The sequence below is a fragment of the Chinchilla lanigera genome, unplaced genomic scaffold (genome assembly GCF_000276665.1).
Source record: "Chinchilla lanigera isolate Chin_1 unplaced genomic scaffold, ChiLan1.0 scaffold00140, whole genome shotgun sequence".
Lineage (NCBI taxonomy): Eukaryota > Metazoa > Chordata > Mammalia > Rodentia > Chinchillidae > Chinchilla > Chinchilla lanigera.
In genome coordinates, this window is record NW_004955541.1 from 2,139,919 (window position 1) to 2,160,597 (window position 20,679).

At 59.3% G+C, this 20,679-nt stretch overlaps 1 protein-coding gene across 1 annotated transcript; it reads right to left on the bottom strand.

Moving 5' to 3' along the window:
• Positions 1–1,531: 1,531 nt before the first annotated feature.
• Ca5a (carbonic anhydrase VA, mitochondrial) lies at positions 1,532–20,037 on the bottom strand. The gene is made up of 7 exons (XM_005411015.1): positions 19,784–20,037; positions 13,829–14,026; positions 9,771–9,889; positions 8,072–8,167; positions 7,892–7,954; positions 4,191–4,346; positions 1,532–1,833 (listed from the first exon to the last, which is right to left on the bottom strand). The coding sequence occupies exons 1-7, from the start codon at positions 19,938–19,940 to the stop codon at positions 1,690–1,692; spliced, it is 933 nt and encodes a 310-aa protein (XP_005411072.1). The 5' UTR covers positions 19,941–20,037; the 3' UTR covers positions 1,532–1,689.
• Positions 20,038–20,679: the final 642 nt, after the last annotated feature.

The window sequence follows — 20,679 nt, forward strand, 5'->3', positions numbered from 1 at the left end:
CAACTCTTGATAATCTCCTACCTCTTTTGTCTCTAACTCACTATTATTTGTCTATTTGTTTTCCTGAGAAACTATTTTGTAGATAATAATATGTAAAACGATAACCATTGATAATTTCCTACCATTTTGTCTGTAATTTGCTAAGTCCCCCCTATTATTATGTTATCCTTTTATTCTTTAAAAGAAAAAAAAAAAAAGAAAGAAGTGACCAAACAGTTGCAGAACCTCTTTGCCCCAAGGTGGGGTGGCGATTTAGATGGGGAGGCCAAGAGGTCCTTCTGGCAGGGCCATGTGGCCGGGACCAAGAAAGAAGCAAGCCCTGGGGACACAGGGCGTGTGCAGGGCTGCGTACCAGGGCAAGTCCTTGCAGAGGTCCCAAGGCACAAACTCAGGGCCTAGCCCAGGGACTGGGGTCAGTGTGGTGGGAGAGGGAATGTGCCCCACTGGAGATGGCTCCCATTGTGGGCCCTGCAGGGAGACACTGAGGCCCGAGTCTGCCAGCTGCCTGGGAGCTGGTGTCCAAGCACGCGCAGAGGGGATGTGGGTGCCACTCCCGCCCTTCAGGGCCCTCTCGCCTCTCACCACCCCTACCCAGAGCCAGCCGTCTCCCACCAGGCGCTGTGGTCTGCAGAGGCGTGGCCACAGCTCGGTGTCAGTGCACCTCGCACAACAGATGGCATGAGGTCGGGATTTCAGATGGGAGGCTCATTCTGGGAACGCACAGGGTCCAGTACCAGGGAGGCAGCAGCGCCAGGCGAGAAGCTGTAACGTGGAGCCGTCAGTGACGGTCCAGGACTGGGCTGTGGGCAGGAAAGCAGGCGGCTCCCAGAGATGGGAAGTTGGTTCTCCCGAAGCTCCGGGAAGCCAGACCCGCGGGGCCGGGACTTCTCACATCTGGCTTCCTGGCAGAGAGAGTCTGTTTCTCTCGTTCTAAGCCACCAAGTCGTGGTGATGGCCCGGGACACAGGTGCAGCCAGGGATCAGGAAGCGGGGGAAAGGAGGACACTCCTGCCGGCCTCTGTGTCCCTGGAGCTCCAGGGAGGCTGAATGTGGCAGACGGAGGAGCCCGTGTGCAGAAGGAGGGCAGAGCTGAGGGTGAGGGTGGCAGCCACAGCTGTGGTCTGGGGTCTGGGAGATGCTGGTGTTCCAGCACTCTGGTCCCTCCTGTGCCTGCATTGCTGTTGTGGTTGTGTCTAGACGTCCCCCGAAAGCCTCATGCAGTCACGCAGCGGGCTTTTAGAGTTTATAACAGATTCATGGGTGTGAGTGCTACACCTGCCCTGGGGTGGGTAGTTTGCATATAATGTAAGGGAGGGAAGAGGCTGCTTGCCTCCACTCCTCCCCTTGTTGCTTTTGCTGTCTTCCGCTGCCGTGAACTGTTGGCCTGTGCCAGTGCCACTCTGCCTTGGAGCCGGCCGAGTATGGACTGAAAGCTCCATAAACTGTGAGCTAAATAAACCTTTCCTTCCTTAACTTTGGGCCTTGGGTATTTTGTCTCAGCAACGAGAGAAGAGTAACCAAGACAGCTGCCTTAGAGTGATTTCTTTTACTTGAGACCAGAAAGCGCATGGTGGGAACAAGGACGGTTCCCTGTTTAATTTGGGGGTCACAGGGGTCAGATGGGGAAGCCTGGGGTGTGTGCTAGCCCTTGCCACGTCCATTCTGCCCGCTCATGTAGACTCAGGAACGTCAGGCCCTCATTTGTGCCTCAGTGCCCAGGAAGGAGGAGCGCACCGTGCGCTTCATCAGGGGCTGAGGCTGGCGGAAGTTGTCCACCATTGCTGCCTCCTCTTCACCCACGGCGGAGAACAGCAGTGCACGGAATGCGGACAGCTGGAATAGAGAGCGGGTGGAGCAACTGTGGTGCTGCTATCCCTGTGTCTTTGTGTCTGTGCCCACGGTGAGATGGGGTGGCCCTGCAGACCCACAGAATAGGGTAGCTTCCGCCTTGGTCTTTAAGGCCACTTGCTCTGGACAACCCATGGGGTCTCCAGCGGCCCTTGGACTTCCCAGGTTGCCCACAGAGGCTGGTAGACAGCATACATGATTATTTTCTTAATAACTTGATGGCTTGAGTTTTGGAGCTATTTGTTACACAGCAACTGGTAACTAATACAGTCAGCCCTAATAACCACGGTTCTGTGTCCTCAGAGTCAACCAATGGCAGATGGAAAATATTCTGCCCCCAAATTCTGTCTGTGCTGGATGCACACAGACTTTTCTCTGATCATTACCCCTAAGCAATACAATGGCCATTTACTTGGAATTTTTACTGTACGAGGCATTAAAGGCATCTAGAGATGAGTCAAAGTATCTGGAAAGATGCATATAGGTGAAATACAAATACTATTCCTTTTTCTCCTTTTTCTTTTTCTTTTCTTTTTTTTTTTTCAGCACTGGGGATCAAACCCAGGGGTACTGAGCTACATCCTCATCCCTTTTTATTCTTTAATTTGAGGTCTCACTAAGTTGCCCAGGCTGGGCTTGAAGTAGTAGTCCTCCTGCTTCAGCCTCCCCAGAAGCTAGGATGACTGATGTGTGCCATCACCACTGGCTTTACACCTTCCAGAGACAAGGGGGGGCACCCTAGTCGGCAGGATACCACTGCTGGCATGTGCCATTTCTAAGGGACTTGAACATTGTGGACTCTGATATCTGCAGGGGTCCTGGAACCAAGCCCCCGGGGATGCTGACAGACAGCTATCCCACAAATGCCAGAGTAACCTCTGGTTCACTCTTCATGCCGGGGATGAGCTCCCACTTCTCCGTGTGTCCCGCCTGTTCCTGAGCACTCTCCCGCTCACGTTTCACCAGCTGCATCACGGTACCACATGCACCTCCCATGCATGGGGCGAGCTGAGTCCACCGGCACACAGGCGGTGCTGAAGCTGGCACCGGGGCACCGGGTCCCTAGAGGGCACTTGGGCTCCCTCTACTCTGGGGCCCATGTGAACTCCTGCTGTCCCCAAGGGTGACACACCAGGCCAGCCATGCACACTGGTGTAATCTGCCCCACAGCTACCTTCCGGCCAGACAGCCACACCCTGAGGCCGATGCCATCCCTCCTGGCCCATCCTGGTGCGGGCCTGACACGCACAGGCACCTGTGGGGAAGGATTCTGCTGAGGGACGGAGGGGGTTTAGTGACCAGGGGCCAAATTCCACCCAAGCCCTTCCTCACACCTGTCACAGTTCTGCTTGGGCACAGGGTGGGTAATCTACACCTCACACCTCAAAGTGCCACCTGGCCCAGCAGGTGTCATCATCTGGGCCTGCTTTCTCACAAAAGCTGAGGCCAGAGGGAGCCTGGAGATGAGCACTGAGGAGATCGATTAGTGATGTCTGTCCGGGCAGGGGAGGGAACGCTCGGTGTACCAGCATTACCCCACGCTCTACACTGCCTCAGGCAGGATTTCCACAGATCCTCAAGATTCTCAGCAAGCAGGGGCTGGGAATGTGCTGTGCAGCTGGCTGAACTCCGGGCCTGGCCCGATTCCCAACCCTGGACTTCCATAAACCCATTGGAGCCTCAGAGCCTCCCCAGCCCACCATGGACCACAAGAAGCACTTGCCATGAGCTATGGCATCTTGGGTGACTTGTTACACAGCACCCCAAAGCCAGTGCTGACTGGTGTAACCCATCAGGACTGTTCTCTGGGCACATGCTCTCATAACTGCTAACAGAGCTCATGAGGCTCCTCTGCCGTCCACATTTTGTACCATTCTACCGTTCAAAGAAGTGCGTCCGAGTCTAAAGTCTGCTCTTCCTCAACAATCTGCCTTCTTTTCTTCTGCAGGGCTGGGTGGAACCCAGGGCCTAGCGCATGCCAAACAAGCGCTCTGTGCCTGAGCCAACTCAATGGCGTCCTGGTGCTGCGTCTGTGACGTCGCTTTCCTGGCTAATGCCTCCCTGCTGTGGGCCAGGACTCTGTCCCGCTTCCTTGTCACCTCTGTCCTTTTCCATTGATTCCACCCTGATCGGCCTGGAGCGTGGGTGCTGCCTGGTCAGGGCCTGTGGCTCACCTGCCCAGACATGGCCTATTGAAGATGGGAGGACTGCTGTACCCATGTACCAGCTGGGCCTGCCCGGCCTGCATGTGGGGACCCAGGGCAGTGCTCTCACCCTGCCCACCTTGTTGTCCTGTGCATCCCCCTCCCACCAGGCCAGGGACATCAGGGCAGGCCACTCACCTGGCTGGGAGCCACCTCGATAGGCTTCTTGTAGATGATCCAGGTGACTGTCTCGGCCAGCGGCGGGGTGGTGAGGGAGCCTGCATAGGTCCAGTAGTCCCGGCAGTCAGGCAGCAGACAGGAGGGGTCGAAGGGGCCCAGGGCCACCTGCGTGTCCTGAGATCAAGGACCACAGTGGTCAGCCTGGAACACGAGGGCCAGGAGAGCTGAGGCCCCAGATCCACATGGGAAAGGACAGATTCCAAGCCTCCCCTGTTACACTCTAAGCAGTGACATGGGCATGGTACCTGCCCATGCAGAGGAGTACTCCACCAGGCGCTTGATTTTCCTTTTAAAGCTACTTTTTTTGTATACTGTGGCTGTGGAAAATTTGCATTCTTTATTGTGGCAAGATATAATGTAAAACTGACCATCTTAGACACTTTCTTTTTGAGACAAGGTCTCACTATGTAGTGCAGGCTGGTCTTGAACTCGCTACATAGCCCAGGCTGCCCTCAAACTTACGGCAATCCTCCTGTCTCAGCCTCCCTAGTGCTGAGATCACAGGTGTGTACCACAGCTCTCAGCCGTTTGTAAGTGACATTAAGGACGGTTCTCTATTGTGCAGCTGTTCGCTCCCCTGAACTGTCACTGTGTCCCCATTAGACACTGGTTACCCCGCCCCATTCTCCTGAGTGCATTTGATGTCCCTGGCCCCTCACACAGGGGAGCCCTGGGCATCAGCTTTCTGTGTCTGGCTTATTTCTCTTAGCGCAACATCCTTGAGCTCCGTGGAACCTTGCACGGGAACAGGAGTCAGGACTTCCTGCCTCTTTGCGGCTGAGACCTCCCACCATGGAAACGGCCACTTTTCGGTGGCCTTCACCCGTCCACGGTGCCTGGGCCACGCTGTCTTCTGCAGCTGCTGAGAAGGGCACAAACACCCTGGGGACTGGCTCCCCACCAGGTGAGCGGCTGTCACAGGGCCGCTGGGTCCCATGGTGACTTCTCTGAACACACCCACGGAGCCACTGTGCCATCCCGCCCCGCTGCCCCCAACCATCCCGCTCTGCAGCTGATCCTCTCTCAGCAGCCGATGTGGGCACCACTGTTGAGCCCCACCTCCTGCTCCGGCTTCCTCCACGCCAGCATTCCTTGCCTGACCCTCCGCACCCAGGGCTGCTTTCTGGGCTTCTTCTGAGATGGCCCTGCCGGCCTGGCTGCTCGGGGCCTCTGTCCAGGTCCACACTGGCAGCCCTGCTGTGTATGGGAGGAGGACAGGGAGGGACTCGCCCCTCTGAGTGTGTGATCGATCACTCCTCATTCATTCATTTATGCATGTGTGCATTTATTCACAAGTGGGGCTGAGCCCCCCAGGAGCCTATCTCTGCTCCAGACTCGGGGGATGGAGACAAAGGGACAGAGCCACCTGCCCGTCCGCGGCGCCTGCAGGGTGAACACAGGGAACCTCTGCCGTTTGCATGGTGCACGTGAGGGTGATGGGAGGACACAGAGCCGGGGGCCAAGGGGTGAGAGGCGGCCCAGGCCCCCTGCAGCGATGTCGGGGAGAGGTGAGGAGCAGGTGGAGACAGTGGGGGAAGAGGCCTGAGGGACAGCTGAGAGGCAATGCAGTCGGGGCGGGCAATGGGGCAAGAACGAAGAGAGTGGCCAGGCAGGGTCCTGCAGAGCGGGGAACCCCTCTCACCCCAACAGGGGCCCCTGAAAAACCCACCTTGGCCAGGCAGGAGGCTGTCCTGGTTGCTACCTGGTCATTGCTCTGTTGACCGGGGGGACAGTGAAAGTATAGTCCTCGTGCAAGGGGAGTGGATCTGGGTGCTTGAGGGCTGCCTGGCAGCGGCCTCTACCCCGTGTACCTCAGATGCGGGCGCAGCAAAGCGAGGGACAGCTGGGCAGTGCCCCAGTGGAGGCCAGGTACCCCAGTGCTGCCTTGAGCCCCTCGGGGGAGGAGGGCCCAGCGAGCCTGGGCCAGGGCCTCCCTGCTGCCCTCCTCCTCCGTGCCACCCAGCCCCAACCCTGAGCCAACAGACTGCTCTAAGGCCAGGCACTGCCAGGTACCAGCTGTGCCCCGTTCTACCCTGGCCCTGCGCCTGGGTGTTGACTACAACACGCCACTTCCTGGGTGGAGAGACTGAGGCAATGGAGGTCCAGGCTCTACCCCTAAAGCACACGGGTCGGGACCGGGGGATTGGAGCTTTGAACCTGGGAGCCTGCAGGGCCCCAGTACTCCATGATGTGGCAGAAGCCCCCAGAAGTCCTGGGCTCCCGGGACTGGCCAGGAAGACCCCCAGGGCCTCCATTCCGCCGGAAGGAGGAAGGAGACATTTTACCTGGACATTGCTTGGCTGACAGGGGGGACAGTGGAGGCTGGCCTTGTAAAATCGCTTTCATCTCTGAAAGCCCTTTTATCTCCCTCTTCATGGTGGAGCCCAGAGATCAGCATCAGGGCCGGAACCAGACCCCACCGTGCTTCCGCCGCCGCCCGACACCCACCTGCACGTGCCCCACCTGGGCCAGGAAGCTGAGTTCTGCAGCCACCACACCTTGCAGCCCAGGCTTTCCTTTCCCAGCAAGCCGTGGGGACCCCCTGGGGCACAGCTCCCCTGGGGCACGGCTGGCGGGCAAACATCCCACGGCCAGTTTGTTCTGGCCGTGGACCAGCAAGGAAGAGGGCGAGATGCCGGGCAGTGCACGTGGCCTTGGGGTGTCCTGGGCAGGGAGCAGCAGGGTGGCCTGTCTCAGGCCCGGCCACGGAGCTCAGCATCAAGGGCCAGCTGTGCAGAGATCAAACAACCCGCGCATTGCGAGGAAGGGAGGCTGAACTCGGGCCATTGTCAGACAGGTGGGCGCCTCGGCCATCCCATCCGGGCACCACAGTGCCTCTTCCCCTGCAAACTCTTTTGTTTGGTCCTAAATAAATAAACTGCATTCTCTGGACTTCCCACTGCTCCCTCCCGTCCCTTCCCGGCTGGCCTTGGAGCCGCGGGCCGTCATCCTTGCTGACCTGCACGAGCCGCCGTGCTCCAGGTTACCCACACCGGCAGCCTCTCGGCCTTGCTGTCCCCATTGGGCAGGGCGGGCTTGGTGTGACTCCTTCCCCAAGCACACGCTGGGGGGTGAACTGGTCAACATTCATTCTTCCACCTTCACAGCTGAACTCCTAATTCACTTCAACCTCTTACCCAAACCACTACTCCCAGCTGCCATTGCCTGGGATGAGGCTAAAGACGTTTCTCCCAGTACTGGGGAACCAGAGCCTCTCCCTCGCTCCATCCCCAGCTCTTTTTATTATTTTTATTTTGAGACAGGCTCTTGCTAATTTACCAGGTGGCCCAGGTAGGGCTTGAACTTGCAATCCTCCTGCCTCAGCCTCCCAGAGTGCTGGTGAAGAGCAAATCTATTTAGAGGAAAGCATTCCAGGAACAGGAATCCTGTGGCAGGCAAATGTGCCCCCCACCAGCTGCCTGAACGGTTGCCTTTGGGGCCCTCCAGCGGAGCCCACACCTGCATCTTACTCAGGAGAAAGAAGGGCCTGGGGCAGGAGCAAGGCTGAACCAGGGACGTCCCAAGCCTGTGGAGACCCCGGGGAGCTAGGCCCTGGGGCCCCTTTTCAGACCTGGGCCACAGCCCCTGCAGGACTGCTTGCCACAATTTCTGTACCCCCGCCCCCCAGGAGGCAGCCAGTGGCTTCCTCCACATCTCACCTTGTGTTTTATCTGCGGCAAGACATCCACCAGCTGCTGCAGGGCCTGGTGCAGGGTGCCTGGCTGCGGCACAGACACAGGGCCATCAGCGTGGGGGTGGGGGCCGGCAGGGCTCCCGTGGACAGGCCATGTGCAAGGCTGATCTCCCGCCACATACGGTGCCCTACCCAAAGCCGTTACCTTCAGAAAGACGGCAGTTACAGCCAGGCCCTTCTCCCCCATGACCGCGTCCTGGTAACTTGGGTACCGCGTGGGATTCCAGTGAACTAAGTGCAGCTGAAACAGCAGAGCGAGAATTCAGCTGGGGCCCGATGCAGATGGAAATGGCCATCCCTCCGCTCCCTGTGGCTCTGTGTGTCGGGTACTGCCTAGCGGGTAGGAAGCCCAGCACTGCAGGCGCAGGTGGTGAGCGGAATGCTCCTGCAGGGAGAGAAAGGAGAGCACTGCTTTAACAGAGCAAAACGGAGCAGGAGCTGGGCATGGTGGCACACGCTCACAATCCCAGCACTCCCGCAGGAGGGTTACAAGTTTGAGGCCAGTTTGGGCAACTTAGGGTAAACCTATCTCAAAATAAATAAATAAAAAAGGGCTGGGGATGTAGCTCAGTGCAAAGGCCTCGAGTTCATCCCCAGTACTGGAAAAAGAAACAAAACAAAAACATAAGCAGATAGCTGGTGGCTCGCCCCTCTCCGTTACCCTGAGTGAGGATGGCCAGCGGAAACAGCCCAGAAGCGGGAGGCTTGGCAGGGTTAGCTCTGTCCAGACCTGGCATCTTTTCCTGAGTCTGGCGCCTGGCCTTGACTTCCTCCCTGGTCCTTGTTTTACCCATTTTCCCTAGGTAGGAAAGGGACCTGGAGCTGTGGGCTCCAGGCAGGCGACAGGGTTCGCATGGGGCGAGTGGAAGGGGCTGAGCCCCCTCGCTGGGTGACGCTCCGCGCTGTGTGATGGGGCGAGGCCACCTCCCACCTGCAGGTTCCCCGCCCCTGGGAAGGGAGCTGCGCTGGCACCCACAGCTTCCCTTGTCTGCTCGCTGGGGGGTGCGCTGTGGCAGCTGCTCGTCCAGTGTCCCCTGGGCGCCAGGGTCCTTGGCCACCTAGCAGTAACCACACGTCTATGGAGGACAGCACAGGGCCTGAGCAGCACCCCTCTCCTCTCTGGGGACGTGAGCGTCCCCACCCCAGCCCTGCACGTGTCCAGGGGAGGCTCTGGGGTCTTCCATGGGCTTAGGGTGGAGGCTCTCTGAGCCACGCATGACCAGCTCCGGGTCCCTGAAGCCTCTGCGCCAGCCCACGGGGCTCTCTTGGGGATCCTGAGTCTCTGTGCTCCGTGCAGCACCTCACACCCAGAACCCCCGCGTTCTTGCCGTGTACTGGGAGGCTGAGGTAGCAGAGTCAAGAGTTTGAGGCCAGCCTGGGCAACTTATAAGACACTACCTCAAAATAAAAATAAAAAGGTATTCAGGGTGGTATCACAGCCTGTGACCCCAGACTTGGGAGGCTGAGGCAGGAGGATTATGAACTCAAGGCTACCCTGGGCTGCAGAGCTAGAGCCTGCCTCAAAATAAATAAATGGATAAAACTGGAAGGGGCTGGAGCCACAATTCAGCAGCACACACGAGGCCTTGGTGTGATCTCCAGCCACACACACACACACACACACACACACACACACACAGAACCTCTTTACTGATGATTTTCAGATCCTGACCAAGGCCGTGGGGCTCTTGGCCCTGTTCTCAGGCCTCAGGATGCCCTGGCTCCTGCCTCCAATGCAAGCCGCGGCCCTCCTGCTGGAAGCCCGTTCCCTGCAGACGTGCGAGGGGCACTGGTCACCCCGGGAGCCGGGCACACCCACCACCGTGCAGACGTGGCCCACGCACCTCGGCGGCGAAGGCACGGCCGTCCACCGTGTGCTCCGAGCCCCGCCCATCCGCCGCTCCCCAGTGGAAGTGGAACTGCTTCAGCTGGTAGTGGTTCTCCAGGGGCCCCCCGCTGATTCCTGCAAACGCGAGCAAGACGTTAATCCTCCCACTGCGCCTGCACTTGTGTTCTGACTTCTGTCCCCAGGGACAGGCTTGTGTGTCCTGGTCACCCCTGTCCCCTGCACGCTTTCGCAGTGAAGGCACAAATGGGTACAGGTCCAACACTGCCTCTGGCCGCCTGCCCAGCCCTATTTCCGAGCCGCACCTGTCCTGTCAGACTTCCCAGAGCTTTCTTTAATTAAAACAAGGATGTCTGAGTTGAAAAAAAGCTTAAATCCTATCACCACACAGTTTAGTCCTCTGGGATACAACAAGGCTTTCAAATGAATGAGTTCAGAGCCAAGAACCAAGCCGTCCCTGTCCTGCTCTCCACAGCCCCTGCTCAGGGCAGGCCCACCGCTGGGCCAGGTCACTTACGGAGATGCCTTTCGAGTCTCCCCGAAACTGACACGGAGGTTGTCGCTCCCTCCTACCCGCAGGTTCAAGGTGGCTTTCCAGATGGGCCCGGTGCCCAGGTGGCCCCCGAAAGAGCTCAGTGAACTGGGCGCGTTCAGGTGCAGACACAAGTGTCAACCCCGTTGCGGGGAGCCTGGCTGTGCCATGAGTGTGGGGACGCATGCCGCAGGCGCGGGCCCACGGCCATGCAGCGCAGCCCAGCCTCACCCGAGCCATCGTGGCGGGCGCACTGGGCATTAACGGCACCTGCTGGGGGCCTGTTTGTCCCTGTACAAAGCCCCGTTGCAGGCGGCTGGGGAGAGAGTCTCAGTCTGCGTCAAGCTTTCAGCCGGTTTTACATCCTGTGACTGCACAAGGTGACGACCCGCCCCCTTTACGCCGCACACGTGCACCTGTCTGAATTTTAATATTCCTTCCCTGATGTAGTACACAAGGCCTCGGGAGATGCTGAAGTCTGATCGGCCAGCAGTCAGCTGTGCAGCGGGGTTGGAGGAGCCAGTCCAGGGCCGGGCAGTGACGCAGAGAGGGAGGCCCCTGGCATGGGCCGCAGGATGTGGTGTGATTTCCCGGGGCCACACATCCGAGAGGCAGCCTTTCCCTTGGAGGGATAAAGTGCAGTGGGCCCGGTGGCTTTGTGCTGTGGGGGTCGTGGCAGAGGTGCCCGCGATCCTGGAGGTGTGGCCATGGGGAAGGGGATTAGAACCTAGATCTGACACCAAAGCCCTGCCTGTCCTGCTCTGTCCTCCAGAGCATGAACCTGACCTAAGGAAACTGCAGGACCACAAGCCGAGGGCGTGGCTGTCTTGGTGCTGGCGTCGGCCTGCCACCCACCCCCCTGTGGCGTTGGCCGGTCCCACACCCACCACGGCACCAAAACGCCCCAACTGGCCACAGAGGGGAAGCTCAAAGGGGAAACTGCCTCTCAACCTCGGGACGTGTGTGTCCACAGCCTGGCACCCACAGTGACACCCCGGCAGGCCTCTGCCACCTGTTCTGAGTTTGGGAAAGGTCTGGGTACTGGGGGTGGGCGTGTCCCCAGACCACTGCCCACCAGCAGAGCTGCAGCCGGAGCAGCTGGGCCCAGAGCCCTGAGAGCAGTGGCCTCAGCTCCCTTGCAGGTGAAGCCCTGTGGGGGGTCCAGGACGACACCCAGGCCAGCCCAGGCAGATGGGGCTGTGGGCCGGCTCCACACTCCCGACACCAGGCTGCCCTGGAGCCCAGTCCACCTGCCCCGTTGGGCGCAGAGCACCTGAGTAAGAGGATGTGACCAGAGCGGTCCTTCCCATCTTGGGCACTGCCAGTAAGAAAAAGCAGTGTCTCGTCCTTCGCATGTGAGCACAGGAGTGGCCTGGGACAATGGCCACGCTGGGCTGCGGACCAAGAAGCTTTCGGAAAACCCAAAGGGCTGCAGTGATGTGGATGACTCAGGGGAGCCCCTGTTGCTCCCCTAGGAGGGTCAGTGAAAGGCAGGCCATGGCCACCTGGCTGGGCTTCAGTGGGCCCCAGTGGTGAAGTGGTGGACACTCCTAGCAATCCTTGGGTGCGATTCACAGGGCTGGGGGCCTCCTCTAACCCGTGTGGGACCCATCACAGCCCACACTTTCCCAGGATCTCCTGGGTCTGGACTTCTCCAGACCTCTCTGCCCGACTGGGGCCCAGGGCGGGGGTCCGGATCCCTTTGAAGATGAAACAAAGATTCTCACAACATTTCCTAAATTAGACCTCACAATGCAGCCGCTGGCAAAAGGCCACACGTTTATTTATTTAAGACTGGAAAGCTTGTTTGTGGTCCTTCAGCGGGGACCATGGTGTGCGGTCAGCAGGGATCTGACCTGGCACAGATGCCGTGTCCCTCCGCCACACTGTGTGACCTGCTCCAGGTGTCTCACCCCTGCCCGCCTCCGTTTTCCTCTGTAAAGTGGAATCCTAAAACCAGTTGTTCTAGTTTAAATCTAAAACGCCCCCAAATTTCCATGTGTGTGGAAGGTGAGTGGGCAGTGGGGCAGTGTGGTCATCAGTGGGTTGATCTGTGGATGCGTTTGTGGCTGATGTGGGGTCAGGAGGGTCCCTGGCTGGAGGTGGTCCTTGCAGTGTCACTTGGAAGGGTGCATTTTTGCCCTGCTCCTCCCTTGCTCTCTGCTTCTTGTCCACCACGACATGAGCACCCCTCCTCCACCAGGCCCCTTTAATACACCATTCCTGCCTTGGAGCCAGCTGGCCATGGCCTGAACCCCCTGACACCGTGAGTCATATCAACCTCTCCTTCACACTCTGGGTGCTGAGTATTTTTCCCAGTAACTAAGACCTCACTGGGTGGGATTGGTGTAAAGACTGTGTCAGTAATGAAGGGAGCACACCCTGCATGTAGGAAGCCCCAAGGAAAACAATAGCCATGGCAGCCGCATCCCTATCGGGTGAAGCAGCTGCCCAGAGCAACGACCTGGTGGACCAGGGTCTGGGGTCTGGGGCACTCACCTCCTACCCACTGCACATGTGGAGAACACAGCGCAAGTGTGACCAAGGGACAACAGCCTTTACCAAGTGCCTGCTGCAGGACACCGGGCTGTGTGCAGGAACTTCCTGTTCCCTGAGAGATGGGCTGTTCATGCTGTGGGGCAGTGCCAGGAGCCCAGCTCTGTGGTCTGGATGGAGACTCAGGCATGAGGTCAGCTGTCCTAGTCCACCGGCAGCGCTGGACCCTCAGCCCTCATAGCCAGGTTCAAGTCAAATGCTGCCACTTTTCTTCTGTAAACTCAGATAAAGTAATTTCTAATTGACTTTTCATACTAATAAGACAGTGTCAGGATAACCACCCTAATTGAAAAAGAGGCAAAGCTGAACCCCAAGAGGGAGGCCAGCAGCACACACCTGTGCTCCCAGCACGGGGAGGCTGAGGCAGGAGTGCCGTTCACAAGTTTGAGCCCAGCCTGGGCAGTTCAGCAACTTAGCAAGACCCCGTCTCAAAATATAGAAAAGCACCTAGATACAGGGAAGGGGGTGTCGGTCACTGTGAAGGGGCCGGGGTCAACCCTGAGTACTGAAGAAAGCAAAAGGGGCCTTGGGCGTGGCAGCCCAGCCCCCAAAGCTGGCCACAGCGGCCGCAGCCACCCGGACAGCAAAACCCAAACCTGGTGCTGAGGGATGGGCTGGCCCAGCCGGAGGGTGCAGACGTCTTCCAGCTCCACACAGCCGCTACTCGGCCCAGAGCAGGAGGGCAGCGCAGTCCAGGTGCAGACACCTCTGCCCGCTGCCGTCAGTCCCGGCTTCCCTGGCCTGCTGGACGGCAGCTGAGAGGGACCTGCGTGACTCTGGGCAAGGGGCGTCCCCTCCCCAGTGGCGTCAGCCCCTGCCCCCCCATGGCCTCCACCGGCCTCCAGGCCCTCCGGCTCCCTGTCCCTGCGTGGCGTCAGAAGACGGTGTCCTCACTCTTGTCCCCTCACCACTGAGTCAGGGACCCTCGTGGGGCAGAGGGGAGGAAGGGCCCCACCTGTGCAGCTCACCCGAGCCCGTGGCGGCCTCCTCGAACTCCACCTGGCAGAGGTAGCCAGTGTTCCGCGCGTGACGGCAGGACGCGGCGTCGTAGGAGACCCTGAGCGGCGGCAGCTCGGGGTCATAGACACTGTCCCGCCGCAGAATGTTGATGGGAGACTGCCGGGTGCCCCCGGGCACGGAGACCTGGCCTGTCCAGCGGGGGTGCCCTGGGGACAGAGAGGAGAGCCGACTGAGGAACTGGGTGCAGACACAGGGCACATGAGGTCCTGCAGATCCCAGCTCAGAGGAAATGGAGGCCTCCAGACCACCTGCTGCTAACTCCTGGGCATGTTTATAGACACTTTTGTGCGTGCCCCACTGTGGACCTTGTTTGTTTTTATTTTTTCAAACAGAATCTTACTATGTAGCCCAGGCTGGCCTTGAACTCACGGCAATCCTCCTGCCTCAGCCTCACAGAGACATGAACAGTCATGTACTATCCGTACAGACATGCAGCACCATGCCTAGCCTCCCCTCGGACCACTCTGAGACCTGGATTCTGAGGCCGCCTAGAGCTGGGACTGTGCCTGTCATGGTTTAGATCTCAAATATTCTCCAAATTCTCATGTATATGGACAGGGATTGGATCTGGGAGGCACTGCATGCAGCCGTGGGCTCATCAGGGATGAGTTTATAGCTGACCATGCTGTTGGTGGGGGGCCTGACGAGAGGTGGTCACTGGATGTGGCCTGGAAGGGTGTGGCTCCCTCCCCAGCTCCTCCCTTCCCTCTGCTTTCCCACCATCGTGATGTGAGCAGCATTGCTCTGCCAGGCCCCTCCACCAGGCTGCTCCTGCCTTGGAACTGGCTTACCATGGACGGAACCCACAGAACACACAAGCCAAGTCAACCTCCCTCCTTCACGCTGGGGGTGTCGGGTATTTTGTCCCAGCAACAGGAAACTGCTTACCATCTGGGCTGTGACAGTGGGAGCTTGACATCTACAGGGTCCTTGCCCGGAGTGAGGCCACAGGGGGCCTAACAGGGACTGGGGGCTTGGGTGGAGAAGGGTGGCTGGTGGGGACAGGGCGGCTGGGTCAGTAAGGCTCCCATCCTGCAGGAAGGGTCAAGAGCTCTTCTGGCCTCCTGGATTCCAGGGAGCAGCATGGATGCCTCCCCTGCTGCCTTCTGGGTTCACCCCAGTCCTAAGAGAGGGTGATTCTGGGAGTAAGACACAGGCCTCAAATATCTCAGAAAAGCTGGGCATAAGGCCCCACGCCTGTAATCCTAGCACTCAGGAGGCTGAGGCAGGAGGATCGTTGCTAGTTCAAGACCAGCCTAGGAGGATCGTTGCTAGTTCAAGACCAGCCAATTCATTCATTCACAAAGTGAGCTCAAGGCCAGCCTGAACTACACAGTGAGACCCCTATCTCAAAAAAGACAAAAAAAAAAAAACAAAACAAACAAAAAAAAACCTCAAAAAATTCAGAAAATGTGTGGGAGAACAAGAAGGCAGTGGTAACTGCATTCCCGGGTGTGCAGGTCCAGGTTGCTTTTGGGCAAATATCTTCATGTGTAACAGATGGGAATTTATGAATGGGGATCATGGTCTGCTATCATCTCTCGGCACAAGGCCATTCTCCTTTCATGTTGAGGGCGCGTTCTGCGATGTGAAAAGTCCCTCCCTCCATCCCTGTTTCCTTCCTTCCCTTCTTTCTCTTTCTTTCTTTTCTTCCTTCCTTTCTCTCTCTCTCTCTCTCTCTCTCTCTCTTTCTCCTTCACTCCCTCTCTTCCTTCCTCCCTCTCTCTCTTTCCTTCTCTCTCTTTCTTTCTTCCTCCTTCCCCCCTTCCTCCCTCTGTAGTGCCGGGGTGGGGTGGGACCCGGCCTGCTCCTCCCGCCCCGCAGTTCTTCCCACCAGGCCGCGTTGCCATTGCACCATGTAAACCACGTTCAGGAAGCAGTTCTTCAGCGACGTCTGGATTCATTCAACTTTGTGCAATTGCACACGGGGCTGTGAAGTTTCTGTCACAGCTCCGCACACGGGGCTGGACGACTTCCTTCTTACAAATGCCCAGCCGCGGGGCTGGGGATTTAGCTCAGCGGCAAAGCGCCTGCCTGGCAAGCGCAAGGTCATGAGTTCAATTCCTGGTACTGGAAGAAAAACGAAAAACAAACACACAAAAAAACAACAAGCAAATGCCCAGCTGCAGAAGAACCAGGTCAAAGTGTGTTCTCAAACTTCTAGGGAACGAGGAACCAACAATTTCCTCTGTGTCACCCTAACGGCCAGCATCACACTGTGTTCTTGTCTTTAACAAACGTGCTGCATTGCTTTTAGGAGATGTTATTTAAGCAAGCCAACAGCTCAGGAGAATGTGTAATTTTTTGTCTCCATGGCTTTGCCCAGCAAGCATAGCTGTTGGTTGGTGTTGTCTCTCTGGAGCAGAGCACAAGTGAGGGTTGTGCCCACTCCACATGCCCCGGATTCGACGGGAACAAACACACCAAGTGTGTGTTGGACGGATGATCCTTGGTGTATGCTAACCCCCGCTGCCCTCCACATGCAGGAGGACACCGTGGGCCAAGAGATGGGGTCACTGTTCAGGGCCTCCTGTGGGGCCAGCACCCAGCACCCAGCATCCTGGGTGACAGTCACTGCTCTCACATCACCCAGGCATCCAGCTTTTCTCTTCTTTGCAGATGGTGAGCATCACCCTGAGCCTTCTCCCTGGTCTGTCTGAGACCCAAGCTCCACCATTGGAATCGTGTGTCTGGTTTCCCTTGTGAGGCAGACGTGTCACCAGGCTGTAGATGAGCGAAGCTGCGGCGGGTGCATGGTGTCCGGAGGGATAGAAAGGGGGTGGTGGTGGCCGGAGGCTGTGTGCTGCCCCTTTAGCTCTCTCAGGTGACAGATGCAGATGTGCATCAGCTCCTGCTCCAGCCTCAGTTCCAGTAAGGACGCCGGGGGCACATACAGGGCAGGGCCACGTCCACTCAGGGCAGCAGCCCCGCTGTATCCACGAGGCAGTCTCCTTCCCAGGACAGGTGATTAAGACTCAAGAGCCACCACCAGGTGTGGCGGCGCATGCCTGGGATCCCAGAACTTAGGCTGAGGCAGGAGGATCACTGCGTGTTTGAGGCCAGCCTGGGCTACACAGCCAGACCCTGTCTCAAAGAATAAAACAAAACAAAGAATACTTGGGAGCCAGCCAGGTGTGGTAATCTTGTAATCCAGGGCTCTGGGAGGCTGGAGAATTGCAAGTTCCAGCCCAGGCTGGGAGAACTTTTAAAAGCAATGTGGAAATACAGCTCAGCGGAAGGCCTTGGGGTCAATCCCCAGGCCCGCCCAGTGAGGAGCCGTGCAGGCCCTGTTTCCTGGGTACCCTGGTCTCCCCTGGCTCCCACTCCCAGAGCCCCACGGAGCTGGCACAAACCCACACGTGCCGCTGGGGTGAGACCGAGCACAGTCTGCGTCCCTGAACCATGCTCCTGCAGCAGGCTGAGTGTGTCACAGGCACCCAAGTTAGACCCAACCGGGGAGCTGGGAAATGAGCCAGGGGGGCCCATCCGGCCGGTCTCCGAGACTCAGTAATGCCGGTGTGGAAGGGTGGACATTTCTAGATCCCTTTCGCTGTGTGCAAGAGGCCACCAACGGCAAAACATCTGTGCTGGCCACTGTCTGCCCCAGAGGGAGGGACGGTGCTCAGGGCTGCGTGCAGGGAGCCACGGACGCTGAGATATGGAGCAGGCTTCCCACAGGTTCCGGAGGCGTCTCCACCAGCACCGCCACTAAGTCCCGAGACAACCGAGGTCGGCCTGGGCAGGGTGCGGCCAGGGTGAGGAGCACCCTCCTTCCCCATCCTGCGTCCTGCGGGGCACTCTCGTGGAGGCCCAGCCTCGGGGACAGAGCTGATAACAGCCCAGGTCCCTGCCCCGTTCACATAGGCAGGTGTAGACAGGTCTCCTCGAGGTCCTCCTCTCGGCTGCAAACCTCCCTCCCTGCCCCGAGCCGGGGAGCCCTGCCCACCCCATCTCCCGCTTGTGCTGAGGTGACTCCAGCGGGGCCGCCCGCTCGCCCGTGCAGCGGACTCACCCTCCAGACGCTGCCCCTCGCGGAGAGACGACCCCACCTTCCTGGATGCTGCTGGACAGAGCTGCACCCATCCCGCCCCACTCCAGGGTGGCCAAACGCGAGGTCACCGGCAGACACGAGCAGGCAGCGCCCCCTGCGGGCTGGGAGCTGCAGAGCGGGTGAACGCGCACAACACGGCCCTGGCGCGGGGAATCTTGCGGTGCGGCTGCGGGTCCCTGCGGGGTTTTAGGGGCAGCCCGGCCGATGTGCAGTCCCCCAGGATGGAAGTGAGCGGCTCCCGCACACGCACGGGTGGGAAGGTGGACCCTGAGTCACGCTGGCCCTGAAAGTGATTCTCAGCAGGTTGGCTTCTCTCTCCAGGCCGAAGCTCCCGCAGTTTCCCATCAGTTTTAGCTTCCCGCTGGTTTGCCCCTCAAATGAACTGTATGCCGCACGCACCAACAACAAAGCCGGGGCGTGGAGGGTGCCTCCCTCGGGGCGTGCATGCCCCACGCGGGGTGCAGTATGAGGTCCTCGGCCGGAGCAGGTTCTGGGCCACCTGGCCGGGCGTCCCTGTCCCTGTCCCAGCCGCAGCATGCAGAGCAGCGTTCCCAGAGCAGCGCTGTCTGCAGAGCCACCGATTGATGCCAGGACCATGTGAGCCAGGAGCTCCCGGCCCTGGGCAGGGGCAGTGCCCACGGCCGCGGGCTGGACGGTGTCCCCAGGGCCAGGTGCCGTCCTCAGCCTTTCCAGTCGCCAGCTGGTTTCCGGCCCCTGGCGGTGCTGTGCCCCCTTCACAGAGGACAAGGCTGAGCACAACATGGTTGGGACCCTTGCTGAAGGGCACGCAGCCACATGGGGATGGCGCCAGGGCGCCAGCCAGGTGTCCTCAAGTTCCCAGAGGTTCTGGGCATGAAAGAGGGCTGGCATGAAGATGTATTCGTGCCAGTCAGTGGGCATGAGACAGACAGGGCTCTCCGCATAGGCAGAAGCACGTCTCTGTGCTCATGGAGGCCCACAGCCAAGCTGTCGCAGCACAGCCTCCGGGCATGGGGAGGGGACTGGACACTGGTGAGTCCCTTCTGTACGGTCTGGGCCTAGGGCAGGTCCTGGGGCAGGGCCCAGGATGGGGCTGCTGCCCGGGGCCCCGCAGGAGTGCCCTTGTCCCTGGAGGACGGCGCTAGGAAGGGGGCAGTGGACAAGGGAGGAAGCTTCCACCCCAGGTGCTAAAATATGGGCCTGGGCCTTTTGCTTCCCGCTCTGTGAGAATCCCTGGAGGACCCTCTGGCTCCCCCGTCTGCACCTCCAGCTCCCCGTGGTCAGAGCAGGGCCTCCCTACAGCGCCTCTTACAGCCAGGCTGCACCACCGGTTGGGGACAGTGTCCTTGAGCCCCAGGCCATCTGCTGGCCCCTCACGGGCCTGAGTTCCTGCACTACAGCAGCAGCCCAGAGCCCAGGGTTTTCACCCCGTCGGGCATTGTGCCTGGTGTGGCCTGGGAGGACCCATTATGTCCAGGCTCTCTGTGCCTGTCTGGTACGCATGCCTGTGTGCCTGGGAGACAGGGTCCAGTCACGCCTGACTGCGATGAGGAAACTGAGGCTGGGCAGGTGGGTGAGGGGCCAAGTGCTCCCCTCTCTTGGGTGGGGTCACCAGTACCACACCTGGTGGGTCTCCTCCGGGCCTGCAAGCTCGGAAGTGGGGGTGCCAAGCCAGGACAGAGCCCAGGGGCCATGGACACGGTGACTGCTCAACCGGCCCTGAGACCCAGGAAACTGAGGGTGAAGGACTCCTCCAGGCACACGCACAAGACAGCGGAGTGCAGCCCTGGACCCACACCGCTGCATCTCTGCTCCTGAGGTCGAGCTAGAAGCCGCACAACCTCAAACCGCACCGGGGAGGGACTCTACTCACAAGCGTCGCCCCTGGGGCTTTGCGCGCAGGCCCGCCAGGAACACCGCCGCTCCGGCCCCAGTGCAGGACCCGGGGGAGCCCCCCATGTCCACGTGAGCAGGAAGGGGGTGCCAGAGGGCTTGCAGGGGGCCTTCCCCAGCCTCACGGCCCTTAGCATCTGGGCCAGCTCCCCGTCTAAGAGGGAGACGCTTTCCTCTGTCTGACGGCACCTGGTCAGCAGAGCCTTGAGGTGCAGTGTACCCTGCTTTGGAGAAACTCACCTGAACCCCTGGGCCCCATGGTTAAATTTCAACCCAGGCCCATCTCAGTCTGTGCGAGGGCTTTGGCTTGGCATGGGGGGTGGGTGCCTGGGGACAGTGGCCTTTGCTGGGGACTGGCCACCCGGGTCACAGTGCTTCGATCTGGTAAACATCCGGGAGCTGCCCTGAGCCCAGGGGAGGATGCAGGTAGCAGACAGGCAAAGTCCCTGTCCCACGCACTGTTGGCCCTGTGGTTTGGGGCATGGTCACCTGAGGGCAGGTCGGGACTGGCGGAGTGCCCTGGGAGCACAGCGTGGGTGGCTGCATGGCTCATGGTGTGAGGGCCTCACATGATCCCCTGGAGGCCTGGACAGAGCGGACTGACCTCCCAAGTGCCAGCCACAGCCAGCCCACGGGCGTGAGCTCGCCAGCCCACAGCTGTGACCTGCTGAGCCTCCCTACCATGTCAGACGCCCCCGGCTCCCCACTTTGCACACACGCCGCTCCGACACCCTGCAGCCCCCGCCCCGCGGGAGGATGGCATCTGTGACTGGGGGTGCAGTCCCACTTCCGAATGAGAAGGCCGGAGGTCACAGCACTGGCCCCCTGCCCACTTAACAGTCTCCATAATTTTTGTCTTTTTTTTTTTTTTTTTTT